This window comes from Anomalospiza imberbis, chromosome 19, assembly GCF_031753505.1.
Source record: "Anomalospiza imberbis isolate Cuckoo-Finch-1a 21T00152 chromosome 19, ASM3175350v1, whole genome shotgun sequence".
NCBI lineage: Eukaryota > Metazoa > Chordata > Aves > Passeriformes > Viduidae > Anomalospiza > Anomalospiza imberbis.
This window is the reverse complement of record NC_089699.1, coordinates 8954564-8969412: the sequence shown is the minus strand read 5'-3', so window position 1 is coordinate 8969412 and position 14849 is coordinate 8954564. Positions and strand designations below refer to the sequence as shown.

At 55.2% G+C, this 14849-nt stretch overlaps 1 protein-coding gene across 21 annotated transcripts in view; it reads right to left on the bottom strand.

Moving 5' to 3' along the window:
* CACNA1G (calcium voltage-gated channel subunit alpha1 G) overlaps positions 1 to 1279 on the bottom strand; it is a 143662-nt gene extending 142383 nt beyond the window's left edge. For 13 of the 21 annotated variants that reach the window (XM_068209588.1, XM_068209578.1, XM_068209580.1 and 10 more), the window contains exon 1: positions 540 to 1278. In XM_068209588.1, the coding sequence (XP_068065689.1) occupies positions 540 to 781 (242 nt within the window). In that variant the 5' untranslated portion in view covers positions 782 to 1278. Of the gene's footprint in view, positions 1 to 539 lie in introns of all 21 variants that reach the window. The other 8 variants (XM_068209573.1, XM_068209590.1, XM_068209591.1 and 5 more) reach the window with 3 other exon arrangements.
* Positions 1280 to 14849: the final 13570 nt, after the last annotated feature.

The window sequence follows — 14849 nt, the reverse complement described above, 5'->3', positions numbered from 1 at the left end:
ACCCATCTCTCAAACCCTCATGGAAGGGACCAGGGAGCCTAAAATGGGCAAGAAACGGGGTCAGGAAGGAAAAACCGATCCACAAGGCAAGAGACCGGGGTTAGGGTCCCTCAGTGTGTCAGGGCAGCAGGACCAGAGACGGTCGATCCCCGGGAGAGATGGTCCCCAGCAGCTTCCACTCCGAGTCCCTGTGGAACGGAGCGCTGAAGCCCGCGGGAGCCGCGGCGTCGCGGCGGGGCGGCCGCGGGAGGGGAGCCCCACAGGAGGGGAGCCCTACGCCACGACATGGACCGCCGAGCCCCTGCAACAGCCCGGAAAACTTCCCGGGCCAACAACGGCGGGGGGCGGGGGGGGAGCTTCGCTGGGTGCCGCCCGCTACCCCGGGGCCGGCGGGTGACGGGTCCTCCCAAACCCCGGCTCCTTCCTCATCCATCACCCGGCGGGCTCCAGACGGGAGGTGTTCCCCGCCCTGCCGGCCGCTCCGGGAGCGTGGGGGCCCCGTGGGGCTTACCTCGCCGCCGAACACCTGCAAAGGATACGGGTTACAGACCAACCGGAGGCACCAGCTCCGCGGCCGGCTCTCCTGGCTCAGGTAGAAAAAGACGACAGGGGCCAGCGCCGGGTAGGGCAGCGCCTCCGCCTCCGAGTCGCCGCTGCCCGCCTCCCTGTCCCCCGGCCCCGGGTGGCCCCCGGCCCCGGACAGGTCATTAAGGCGGATGAAAGTCTTGGCTCTGCCCGGCTCCGGATCCTCCTCGGCCGCTCGCGGTCCATCTTCGTCCATCCTCCGGCCGGCGGCCCCGGGCGAGCCGGGGCGACGCGGGGCGAGCCGGTGGGACGCCTAGAGTGGCGCGGCCATGGCGGGGTAGGGGGGCTCGGGGATGCGGCGGGGCGGCTTCAGCGTCGGGGTGGCATGGCCGGGCGAGCCACTGCCTCTCCCCCCGCCGGGCCCGGGCCGCCCCCCTCGTCCTGCCCTGCTGTCTGCGGGCTCCGTAGCTCCTCCTCGCCGTGCCTTCGGGGGCCCGAACCGGCCGAGCCGCGGGCAGGGAGGGCGGCGGGGCGGCCCCACTGCCGGTGCTGGCCCCCACCCGCGGGGCGGGCCACCCTTAGCGGCTCTGCCTGTCCCCTCTGCTCCCCAACATCTGCCCGGGGCGATGGGATGCTGCCCGGCGCCCCGGGGACGGGCGGCGGCGGAGGATGCTCCCGCGGCGGCCGCGCCGAGCCGAGCGCTCCGCACAGCTGGATCCCTCACTCCAACTTCAAGTCCCGGCTCCTCCTCCCCCCGGCGCCAATAGGGGCTCGCCCGCGGCCTCCCAGCGCCTCCCCATTGGCTGCCCAGCGTGTCCGTCCGGGGGCACAGCTGGACGGGCAGCGCGGTCCCCGGCGGGGCTGGACGGGGCGCACCCGCCCGGGCACCGGAGCCGGGCACCACCTGACCTGCGGGGGTCCGGGGGGACAACGGGGGGACGAAGCGCCGAGCGCTAGGGGCAGGGAAGAGCGAGAAAGCCGCACATCGCGTTAGGCGGAGGCAACCCCCAGTGGGACACTGCAGCATCGGGAGAGGGGGAGACGGGGGAGGCAAGAGGGAGAGATGCGGCGGGAATAGACCGCCCCTCCCGGTCCCTCCTGCGGGACAGAAGAGCGCCAGCAGAGCAAGGCCAGCAGGGCCAAAGTGCCGAGAGGACTGCGGGAGCCGATATGGAGCCCTCCCGAGTGCTGCCCGAGCCTTGCACGAGATCCTCGCCCTGCTGCGGGTCCCCAGGGGTTGCCTCCTGCCCCCTCCCCGCCGCCTAAGAGCGGAGACCGTGCTACTGGGCTCGGTGCATGTGGGTCACGGCCCGGTCTTCCCCCCTTTCCAGTCTCCGGCTGCTCGAGAGTGGTCACCCCGTCCTGAGCCGGTCGCCCCCGGGCTGACTGGGTACACGAGCCCGGCCAGCAGCTCGCAGAGGGGCTCGGCCCCGAGCAGGGGAAGGGGAGCCGTCACCTCCCAACCACGGGAGCAGCCGGTCCCCCGGGTCCCCCCTGCTCGGAGGACGCGGCCGGAGCTCCCTCTGCCGGTGCGAGTCCCGGCCGCGGCGGGAGCCGACCCAACGACCGGGGACCGCGCCGCCAGCGCCCCGGGGGAGGCACGGCCCCGAACGAGGGGTACGGCCCGCTGGGCACTCCCAGCCACTGCCGAGTCAGACCTTCCTCCAGCGGGACCCGAGTAAAGGATTTTCTGCCAGCATCCGGCATTTTGACATCCCCAGGCTGAGCCAGGACCCTGCTTCTAAATGCCTAGAAATTTTTTCCACTTTAGAAACAGCTTTCTCACTCTTCCCCAGTAGCCACTTCTTCATTTTTTTAGAAATATGAGCATGTCCTTCCCAAGAGCTCCAGCTAGTCCAAAAACACCTGCAAGAACAACAGGCAGATGCTCCTGTCTGACCCAAAATGCCTTCTCTTGGCCAAATCCTGCTGGCCTGGGAGCGCACTTGGTCTTGGATTCACAGCCTGTGCTGTCCAACCCGAGACAAATCACATTTCTATTGGCAAAACTTCAAGGCCAGCCAGGCTCTGCTGCAGAGCTGTGAGCGACGGTGTCCAGGTAGAGGAGATTCAGATCCCACAGCCCTCTGTGCAGGGCCAGGAGACCTCCTGCAAGCCCAGAGGGACACTGCTGTGACAGCACATGGCATGTGTGACACCGGGCGAGTGGAGAGCCCGTGACACGGGTGCTAAGGACAGGGACTCCCATTTTTTCCCAGGTTTCTGAGCAATTCCCCCCCACACTGGATGCAGTGTGTGCACGGAAGGAGCTTGGCTGTCTTTGGCTTCTCCCTGCCACAGCCAAAGCACATGAGCACGCCAAGAGCTCCCTGAGCCCCTAGCCAACCCTCCCACAGTGGGGCATGCACCAGCCCTTGCTCCCTGGCAGAGCACAGCCCAACAGCCTAGCTGTGGTACAAATGCAATTCCCGGGCAGGTCCACAAACACATTTGCATGTACAAGGTGCAGTCTCAGATCAAGCAATTTCCTCGCTACATATGTACAGCCTGGTCACAGCTGCTTTTGATCCGATTCTCTTTGTATCCCTGTAATGTACAGAGAGCCTTTGTGCGTTGGTCTGTTTATTTAAATGGATTTGGAGCAAACATTTTTTTAAAGGCTGAAGCTTTGAGCCTCTAAGTGGGTTACCACATTATATGCTGTCTTTATTTTAATTACATTTGGCTCGTTTTGTTTATTGCATACATTTTCAAGAATTATGCTTACCATGAGAATTGAAAGCATTTTGCTTTAGAAGATACCTGCCCTATAAAGGGATCCAACATCACACAGGAGAGACGATGCAAACCTTCCCATCTCCAATAGCATTCTCCCTTCAACTAGGACAGGAAAAAAGGAAGAGAATACATGGTCTGTCAAGCCTGTATTTAAAGTGAAGCACCCAAGGAGGATCAAGCCTGCCCCACCAGCCTAACAGGAGTTTGGCACGAGCTAATACTAAACCAAAAAGATGTTCTTGCTAGGGGAAGAGTGATCTTGGTTGTGGATCTCAGAGGGACGAGGACCCAGAGCCTGGCACAGCCCAGCCAGGACGTTCATTTGCCCACCCCTGTCTCAGGGTGGGAGTCCTTCCCAGCACTGCCCCAGCCCACGGCATCTCCCCAGGGAGCCCTCCCCTTGTGCCCAGGCTAGACCAGGAACTTGTCTTCCTCAAACAACAGGGTTTGTTTGAGGGGGGCTCAGCTTCCAGACAGAAGTGGAGTGATCTGTCAAGGACAGGGAACAGAGCTCCAGCCCAGAGCCTTGATGAGGATGGAAAGCAGCAAGAAGTGACCCCGGAGACCAGAGCTGCACATTTAGGGATTTGGGATGCAAATGAGTAGAAATTTCAATACAGTATAAGGAACTAACGAGGTCACAATCACCTCACATGCACAGTCCTGGCCTTCTAATTAGACCAAAGATAGCATAGGAGAGAAGGGATGAGGGTGAGCTAGGGACAGCTTAAATAGTGGCAGGAATTTTAGGGCTGTGGTGGTTTTGGAGGGGCAAGAGGAAGGGGACTCACATACTGCAACATCAGTTATGCACTCAGCAGTTGTGATGAGCCCCAAATTACTCAGCAGACTCCTGACAGGGACACCTGAGGAGGAGGAGGAAGAGGAAGCAGCCCCGCTTTCATTCCAGCACAGCCCTCTTGCTCTGCTCTTCCACACAGTTTAGGTTTTTGGGGAGAGCACAGCCCTGCACTCTCTTCCTTAGCAGTCTTTCTAGGAAAAGCATTGTGAGCAACATTTCACATCAAGGGGGAGATTTAGCCAAACTGATGCTCACCAAAAACAGCTCTGGCTCCAGCATGGTAATGGGATTTGGAATTAGCCATACAGGAGCTGCTCTGAGCTGCAATAGGGAAAGCCTACATCTGTAACCACTTTGGCAGGAGGAGGATTGAAGACAGCCTCAGCGGAGAGGCTCCAACCCAATGGGAACCAGTCACTATTTGTTTTGCTGTTGACATACAGCTGCAGTAGCTGTGGGTGATTTTAATAAGACAGGACAATATTTCTATCAGTTCTGGGAGCTATAGATGGAACCCAGACAGTATCCAGCTCAGGGCTGAGTGATTAATCACAACAAGGTCCAAAGCTCTTCTCATGCCTTGGAACCGGAGGGAAAACACACATTTTGTTTCAGATGTCACAGTCTGGGGGCAGAGCAGGCCTCCCACAGCTGATTCACAGACTCAAGTGCTGTGGAAGAGCACTTTGAGAGCAGCAAATCTGCTCTGTCCCTGCTCCCCCACCCCACCAGTGAGAACCAGTTATGTGGGATCAGAGTCCTTGCTATGCAGAGGGGCTGCTGGCTGCCCTGTCAGTGAATTGACTCCCTGAGAAACATCATTCACAGTATTTGAGCTGACACAGTTACCGCAGAGACACCCACCAAACCCAGCCTCATACACACCCCGCTTCCCTGCCCTCCCCGTTCCAGTGACCTGGCTGCTCCTCCCAGCCCCAGTGCTGACACAGCCCTGCTGAGATGCTCCTATCCCCAGTACCTAGAGCTCAAAGAATACTTTTCCCCCCTAGGGACAGCAGTGGAGGATCTGGGAGGAGCAACAGACCAGCCCAACATTCCACACAGCACAAACTAGCACCTTAACTCCTCCTAATCCCATCCAAACATCTGCTTTCCCCCAAGAGAATTTTCCTAATTCCCTCTGTCATCATCCAGACACTTTCTTGCTCTTCCCAGTTATCTCATCAATGCCATGGCCTTCCTAGTCTGGTGGTGCATCCCCAAACCCCAGGGGCTGGGGAATGGCACCAGGAACCACCATGCAGGGTTTGGGAGAAACTTAATGAAACCAACTGCTAGAGGCCATAAGCAGGGCTTCATCTTTCATTTCTTTCCTCTTTAATGAATGTGCTTATTGTCTCTCTCAATCTTTATTAAGTGAAGAGCCAGACAAGTAGTTGGAGGGAATATATACTACGGCATAAAGCACAACCACTGTGAAAGGGGACGTCCGCAACCAGTGCAATCCACTTGGCGTGCATGAAGGAATTAATAATTTAGGCTGAGGAATGCTTATTGTTGGCGGACGACCAGCACTTTCCCACATGATCAATGTTTGCACCTTGACTTTTTAGTACACAATCAATCCATGCCTGAGCACGGCCTGAGTTTTGGGAACTGCTTCATATGCGAGGGCTGAGCCGTTTGAAGCTGTAGCACCGATATGGCTCATTCTCCTGAGAGAGCAAGGAGCTGACCCGAGCCCATGTTTCAGCTCTGTGTCCCAGAACATAATTTATAATAAAAATCTCTCTGCCCCCGCCATCTTTAAAAAATTTACATTTCCCTTCACAACCTCTATTACCTCCAGAAAACACGAAGAGGAGAGGGAAGTACCCTTTCAAGGCTATTCTGTCTGGGCAGATTGGGTGTTTTAGTGGCTACATCCTGGCTCTGACCATCATAGGGCACAAAAACAGACCCCCTCAGACAGCACACAAGGACCCAGCACTACACTGGATATTGTCCCCGTTAAATATCCTCTCACATTTACCATGGCTTCCTCCCTCCAGAGGGAAAATAAACTCTGCTGAATCCAGCAAAGATCAAGGCAGGTCCCTGTCTGATGTCCTAGAGAGGCTCTGCCTTGCTCTTCTTCTGGACATGGAGCCTCAACCCAGCTCCTAGCTTGCTCTCACTGCTGCTCTGGACACCCAGCTCCGAGGGATGAGGTTTTGGGGGAGCAAGCCCTGCCCTGACACCCCCGCTCACCCCACTGAGCACATGCTGTGAACCAGGTCTTCCCCATCCCAGGCTGGTGCTGCATCAGGTCCCTCTTCCGAGTGGGCACCATTATGCAGTGCCAGGGGGCAGAGCATACCCCCAAGCCTCCAACCATAGAGTTATAGAATGTTTTAGACTGGAAAAGCCCTCTAGGATCAGCAAGTCCAATCATTAATTCAGCATGGCCAAGCCCACCATGAAACATCTGTAAGTGCCACATGCACACACCTTTTCAATCCCTCCAGGGATGATGATTCCACCAGTTTCCTGGGCAGCCTGTTCCAACGCCTGACCACCCTTTCTTTCAGTTAAGAGATTTTTTCCTAATATCAAATCTAAACCTCCCTTGCCACAGCTTGTGGCCATTGCCTCTTATCTTCTTGCTGTTACCCAGGAGAAGTGACCAACCCACACCTGGCTACGACCTCCTTCCAGTTGTAGAGAGTGATAAGGTCCTGCTTGAGCCTCCTTTTCTCCAGCATAAATACCCCCAGCTCCCTCAGCTGCTCCTCATAAGATTTGTGCTCTAAACCATCCCTCAACCTCCTCAAATCTGGGAAGGCTGGGATGGCAGGTCTTTCCTCCATGGAGGGGGCTCTGTACACATAAATGATCTTGGCTCTGAACTGGAGGTACCCCGAGTGCCACTGGCCCTTACACATCCCAAACTTTGCTCCTTCACTGCTTAACCCCTGTGAATTTTATACATATTCCACTTCACCTGTAAGAACTCTTGATGTGAAAAGCAGGGTTGTTTTTACTCTTTTCCTTCTGATTTTTTTTTAATATAAGGCCTCTGCCAGGAAATCTTTGTAATTAATAGCCCTTTAAAATAAAATATAATGAAAAATAATGGGTGAATGCCACAAGGACTGGCTCAATTAAATCTAATGTTGGTGAGGAGATCTTCCTCCTCCTTCCAGCAGAGAGCAGATGCTCTCACTTCACATTGGCAAGGCATCTCTAAATCACTTCCCCAGCAGCGATGTATATGGTGATGTCATTGTTTATAAGTTATTAGTTACTATTTCATAGGCAAACCTGAGTTTTTTTCCCTTTTAAAGATACATTGAGATGGAGTCCGGGCTTCTGCCACCGAAAATATCCTGTTGGTCCCATTATTAGCCTCCTTTCAAGATCAAGGCTGCTTTCCTCATAGCACATAATTAAAAGAGCACTTCGAATTTTCTGCAGCTCACATCATCTTCAGGATGCACAGGTGCCCAGGCAACAGAGGCAATGCCCCAAAGCCACGCCAGGCCTGGGGACATGCAAGAAGCGAGGGATGTGGTGTGAGAGGTGGCACAGCAGCAGGGTGACCCCAGCAAGCCCCGGCAGTGAGCCAGTGCCTGCAGCTCCGTGTGCTCTCTCCTCTGTGCCCGCTCCTCGCCGTGCCGGTGGGGAGGTGCTGGTGGCACCCGGGTGCTTTTAGCCAGTTCCACACGTTTTAGCTGGATCACACCGCCTGTGTGCGGCCTCTCCCTGGCATGAATCACCACTGATTGAGCGAATCCACGGGCAGCACAGCAGCTGTGCCGCTGGGGTTAACCCTGTGAGGGGGAGCGCTTGGTTTGGGGCTGCCCAGCCCTTCATGAGCGCACAGGGACAGAGCCAACACGGACAAAATGAGATTCTCAGGTGCAGGAGGTGTGCGGCCCCGTGGGTCAGGGCTGCCAGCGTGGGAGAAGGGCAGAGCTGGTGGGGATCCAGCTGCTCTGTGGGGTGCAGGGAACACAAGGGAATGTGGTGCTGAGAAGCTCCACACCACCAGGACAGTCCAGCGCCAGCCCCATGCTGCTTCTCGTGCTCTGCACGCTGGTACCAGACCAGTATGTCCCCAGATCCTCCCTTTTCTTGGGGTAATTTATGGGTTTGGAGATTCCTAGGCATCATAGCCCCAGCCATTCCACGAGAGCTCTCCAAGAAACAGCCCAAGTCTTCAGACCACCCAGGGATGGGGCAAAGGACCAGCAGGTGCCCCACACTAACCTCCCAGCAGCCCCACAGCAAAGCACAGGACATCAACAGGATCAAAGCCTTTCTCTGCCCCCTGAGAGTTGTTGCAGTGGAAAGCCTGGACACTGTCCCAGGTTGCTTCATCTCCACCAGCACAGCCCTGGGCAAGCCCCCACACACCAGACCTGGCTACAGCACTCAGTGACCCTCAGCAAGTCCCAAGACCTTCCCCAAGATCTATCTTCCCACAGTACCCAGGTCCTCTTTGCTTAGGACAGACACAGCTCACCCTCATGGGAACCAGCTACCACCCAAAAATCACCCGGGGCTTCCCCCCACCATGGGCCTAACCCATTTCACCACCTGAGTGCCCAGCTGTGACAGCCCTGACCCAGCCCCAGCACAGACCAGTGATGCTTTAGTCCACATCCCCACTCAAGCAGCAGCACAGTGAAGACATGATCCTGGCTTTATTTCAGCCCAACTGGGTCCTGGCCCTCCAGGACCAGATCTCTCCCAGCCCTGGAGCTGGCCCTGCCCTTCTCCTGCCCCAGCTCCTGCCCATAATAGTGTGTGCAGACACAGAGCACTTGCATGCACAGAGGAGCCAGCAATGAAAGGGAACATATTAATGCTCCCCTAACCGACAGAGGGGAGTTAATGACATCAAACTGGTTTGTTGTTGTTGGTTTTGATTATAATTATTTAAAGGTCTGGCTTCTATCTGTCATTATTGTTATATTGCATAACCAGGGAGAAATCTGAATGAAGTTAATACCTGTGGAGTGCAGTGCAGATTATTCATGTACTGTGAACCAGAATGAGGCAAATGTGAATCTTTATTACCAGTGGAGGTTGTTAAATATTTTATTTTCTGTTTGAGACATGCTGTGACACATGAAACACAATTAGAATATAACTAAATCCCACTCTAAATTATAGATAAATGACAACAAATGAAGGGGAACAGCCTGAGCTCCCCAGTGCACAGTCTGGGGGAACAAGGGGGACAACTTTCAGAGGAGGACAGCCCCCTCAAGACACCTCCATCCCAGCCAGCAAGTAACAACATCGCAATGTGTTTCCTCCGCAGGGCTGATTTTTGCTCTAAGACATCCTGAGGGAGACCCTCAGGGAAGCAGGATGGATCCCATTTCTCTGCTAACCAGCTCATGCATTCACCTGAAAACAGCCCCAGACTTCCCCCTCCCAATGCACCACAAGAACTCCTGAGCTCCCCCATGCCTTGGCTATGTTTCCTTAAATCTGACCATGTCTGGAAATAAAAACCACAGTAAAAAGGAAAGACATGTTACAGAAGAATATCTATCAAGGGCCAAAGGCTGCCCTGATGCCGTGTTATGGAAATGCTGGGATTTTCTATCCCTTGGCTCATCAAAGCCAAGCTAAGGACGTGGTCAGGGATGGAAAATTAGGGGCTGAAAAGCCTGTGGGGTTAATTCAGTGATTGCTTGTTCCGGGAGATGCTCATCATCACTGGAGAGGTTGCACGGACTGAGTTTTAAGTGGCTGCTGCTGGAATCAAGCAGAGCCTCTGAGCCATATCCACAGCGATATTGCTGTGAGTGGACAGAACACACAGGCAGACAGGCATGCTCTTAACCCAGACAGGCATCTTCTCCCTGACCCTGCCAAAGTTCCCAGGCTGCTGGGATTCCCCGTTGGTGGCCTTGTAAGAGTATCCAGCAGAAGCATCCCACCGTGTTGCCATGGAGAAAGGGTTCAGGAGGAGCCTGGGTGCTACATTCCTCTGGGGCGGTGGCAGGACCCCCACTGCACTGCAACCCTTCCCCTTGGCTATCCTGGGAGTGAGAAGGGATTTAGGAACTTCATTAGTGTCACAAGGATCTCATCCAGAAACACGGGAAGGATCTGTGGTGGTGATCAAAGCCAAGGTACTTAATTAGTGGCAGTATCCAGGACCTTCATTAGCATGTGGTGGGGGAGCCCAGAGCAGCATGGCAGACAGGAGGATCAGGAGGTGGGGTGGAGAGAGAACAGCACCTTCCTCGAGGGTTTTTTTTGCCTGTGAATCTCAGATCTGCAAGCCTCAAAGGACACCATGCCCTTGCTGTCCCCTCCATCCCACTCCCCTCTGGGGGCTCTGCCAAAACACTGCAGTCACAGAGATGGTGACACTGAACCTCTGCCCTGCACTGACCTGGGTTAACTCAGTCATGCTTAGTGCTTTCCCTCCCCGGGATGTGTTTCCAGCCTGATTGTCTCCTAATTTTGCCTCTTGTCTCCTTTTGCTCTGCCTCACTGCCTCTGCCTGCTTGCTCCCAGCACAGGGTTCTCCTCCTCCTCATCCCACCTCCCAGCCTGGGCCCTCCCTGAGCTCCTCACCAGCACTGGCCACAGAAAGCAAAGCAACAACCCTTCTCCTGCCAGAGTTTAGCCCCTGGCCAAGCCTGCCCATGGGCTGAAGGGTTTCCAAACACTATGGGGGCACCTACTCTTGCCAGGGCACATTCCATCTCCACGGGTTTGCTCCATTGATACTCAGGCTGCAGCTTCACAATACAGCTGGACCCCTCCAGCACTTCTGTCTTTGCAGACTCCTTCTAAATTAGATTCTTCTCTTTATTATCCCTGCCAACCCCTTAGGAGATGGGAAATAACTTCATCTTTTCCCCTTTTAATTTCTATTTGTTCACCAAAACATGGATTTCCTTTCTTTTCTGGCAGATAAACACACCTGTTCTGGCTGCATCCCAGAGGCAGCACATCCCCAGCACGCGGTGGGGGTAGCAGCTCCCACAGCCCTCAGCAGCTGATGGAGACATCATTCACAGCCACTAAAACATGAGTTTTAAAGCACAAGATGGTAAGGAAGAAGAGCCAAGAGGGGTAGAAATCTGGATGATGTTGGCACCCTGAGCAGGCTCCCAGGAGGGACGAGAGGCTTGCACGAGAGAGCAGGGTCCAAAGGCAAGACCTGAGAGCTGCTCATGCAGCCCCAGAGGGACGGGAATCTCTTGCTCCATCCCATCCCTGTTGAGAGGCCCTGCCACTGTCATCTCACCACAGAGTCGGGGTGACATCAGTGCCACTGCACCCAGCACTCTGCCTCTATCCAAGGCCCCGTTACTAATTTGGGATGCAGTGGCCATTTTTAATAGGCTGATATAAATATTCATGGACTGTCAGCTATGAAAAAGGACCCTGCCTCGTGCCCTGCTGCCAGGCCAGGAGGCAACACAAGGGAGACAGACCAAGCCCTCACTGGTGGCCACGGGAGCACAGAAACGCCAGAGGTCACTGGGACATCCCCAGTTTCCATCCCGCTGTGAGGATGCCTGGTTGGTGCACACCTTGCAGGTGGCCCAAGCCAGCTCCTATGCAAACAGTGAACATCAAACCAGTTTCCTGGCGGCCGTGACGTCCCCAGGACAGTGGGGGCGAGCGCACCGGCACCGGCCCCGGTGTCACACCCGTGCCTCGGATCCCGCAGAGCCGCAGCTCGCGCCCGTCACGGCGGCCTTCGGTCTGCTGAGCTGCACAAACCCCATGGAAGCCTTGTGCTGAGTCGCAGTTCTGCCCTGCATCGCCCCGGGGAGCGCCTGCCATCCGTTCCCATGTCCCCACCGCTCCCTCCCAGCCCCACATCACTCAGGCAGCACCGCTGCTCCAGCCCCGAAAGCATCATCCCACAGGGATGTGCAGCCCGATTTCTGCATACCTATTGATTCCTCCTTTGTACTCTTCACCCCGTATCGATCCAGTTTAGCTTCTGCGACTCAAACTAAATTAGCTGCCGTTAATCCATGGATAATTGCAGCAAGCCCAGCTCTGCCTGTCCCAGATTCATGGGTGTCAGGGACGGGGAGGAGAGTGCTGGGTCACACAGAGACATTCAGGTTTCTCCTCTGTGGGTAAAAACCCCAAACAAGCCAGCAGATGTGGCCCAGAGGCACCAGGGAAGTTGTCTCAGGATATCCATGCTGCAGCCAGTAACTATGGCTGGGAGCTGCTATTCTAGCAGGAGATTTGGCCCCAAAACCCAGGCCCCTTTCAGTCTCAGGTGATACCATGAAATATTGCTACTGCTCCTGCCAGGCTGCAGCACACAAGGAGTTAACTCCAAATTCCACCCAGCCATGGGGAGAGGAGCAGCCTCAGCCCTCCTGGAGGCTTGGATAAAACCCCAGATGGAAAGCAGAGCTTGTTCCCCTTTGATTAGCAGCCCAGGCTCCCTGGGAGCCCTCAGCATCTCCAGCCTCTAATTTAGCAGCTCACAAAGCACCGAAGGCAGTGGAGATGCCACTGTCACCTCACCTGGACTGACAGCCTGGCACAGCACTTGGGGATAGCCCCATGCTGATGGCAAGGCCATCTCTCCACTGCAGTTCTGATTCCTTTGTACACGCCCAAAACCCCCCTCCCACCCAGGCACCCACAAACCTACACCTTCCACCCTGGACATCCTCCTCTGGCCTTCTGTAAAGTTCCAAAATAAACATTTAATTTTGATTTAATGCAACAGTTACCACAGTCAGTAAATACCAAAACTATAAAAAAGGAGGATTAATGGACACGTGCACCCCTGCCCTGGCCTGCAATGGCCAAGTGTCCATTTCATAACCCTTAATTGGCGCTGATGGCCTCCTGCTGCGCCACAGGGCCTTCAGCCATCCCCCCCAACCCCTCCCTGCCTTCCCAGCTGTGGCCAAGGTTGGCAGTCCCTTGAGAAATGAGTGGGAGTGCTGCAGCTGCCAGGCAGGAATTGGAGATTTCCAAGTGGTAAACTGGTTCTAAGCATTGGCCTGTGGGTGCAGAGCCTGTTCAGACCAGCTGAGCATTACATGAGGATGATAGTCCCCAAAATACCTTGGCCAGTGCACCCGCAAAGGCAGCCAGCCTGGGGAGAGCTGCAAGTTCCTCTGCACAGCTCTGGAGCACACAGGGACTCTGGGAGTGACCAGGCAGGGCACATGCTCCAGGGCCATGCAGAGGTGGTGTATGGTTTGGAGAGAAATGGCCAGGACACACTTTTGTGGGAAGGGAAACAAAAGCAGCAGCTGAGCCACAGGGCACATCCCCACAGCACAGCCTGGCTGTGTCCCCTTGGTCTCTGGCATCAATCTGCACAGAAGGTCAGTTTAAAAAGAAAGAAGCACGTTTTGAGCAAGTGTCAGCCAGCCTCAGCTGCAAATTCACTTGTCAGGAATACTGGAATTACTTGGAGGTAGATGGTGTGAACATCTGTGCAAGGCAAATGCTGAGGCAGGGAAGGGTAGTAGGAGCTGCTGAGCCCCCCAGCCCCCTCCACTGCCTGCAGATGCTCCATGGGATGCCAGAGGAGGGTTGGTGCAACCCAACATGTATCTCCACCCACATCCCACAGCAAGGAGACCCCAGCAAGCACCCCAAGTTACCCAGGAGAGGAGGCTGGAACTCAGGGGATTCACCATGGCAGCTTGCTGGCTGCAAATTCTCTCTGGGTGAGTACCGGAGTAACTGGGCTCAGCTGTAGAGGATTGGCTTTGGAGACACTCCTCATACCAGCCCCACATCCCCTGCCTGTCATAGGTTCCTCTAATATTTTGGGGCATTATGAAGCCTTTCAATGACTTCCAGAGCAACCACTGAGCAGCACTTCCAAACCTCCTCCTGCAGCAGCCCCCAGCTACCAAAACCTGCCTCTCCATGCCCAAAATAACCCTCAGGCAGGAGCTAATCGTCCACTCAGGCATAAGCACATCAGAGCTCAGGTGCTGACTATTTGGCTACCCAGGTGTGGGGCAATGGGGTGCTCAGCTGTGGCAGACGTGGGTGCTCATGTATGAATTAACCGTGTGCTCAGCTTAAGAAACCTCATTATTTTGCCCAATGTACCTTCTCAAAGGCATGCCCAAACTGCACCCCCACATATGTTTTGGATGGAGGTATTGACACTGGAGCAGGATCCAGGCTTAGGACACCTTTCTCCACTCCCTCTCTCCCACAGATGTAACAACCCCCACAACAAACAGCTTTCAAAGCCCATCTCCCACTGATGTCACTTCAATGCCACAGCAGATAAAAGCTGAGAGATCCAGAACCAGCACTGGGTTTTCCAGGGAATATTAATTAGAGGGAAAGCCTCATTAGCACTGCAAGTGTGGCTGCTATGCTGCCTCCCCCTCACTCCACGTGTCCCGGAACCCCAAAGGGGCATTGTGGGTTTCAGGCCTCCCACCTGCCTTGGTGGTCTGAGCAATGGAGTGCCCTGCACATCCCCCAGTGTAAGCTTTAAATGTTAAAGCAGGTGTTTATATAAAAAAGATGCCAAGGGAAAACCTGTTTCCCATCCATAGCTGCTGGGGCTCCCACGTGAGCCCAGAGCCCTGAGCTAGAGGAAGCCCCCCTGTGCCATCTACAGCAGCTTGATGGCAAACCCAAGTGTTTGTGGGGAAAAAAACAGCACATCAGTTATCTGATAAGTTTTTGGAGAGCTTTTTTTGACAGCTTTGCAGCTGGAGAGGAGCAGGGGTGCGCAGGATGCTGCCTCCAGCCACCCTGAGCCTCTGCACTGGTGGAGAAAGCCTCCGTATCTGCCACCAAAGGGAATGTGGGAAGGGATCAGGAAAATAGACACTGG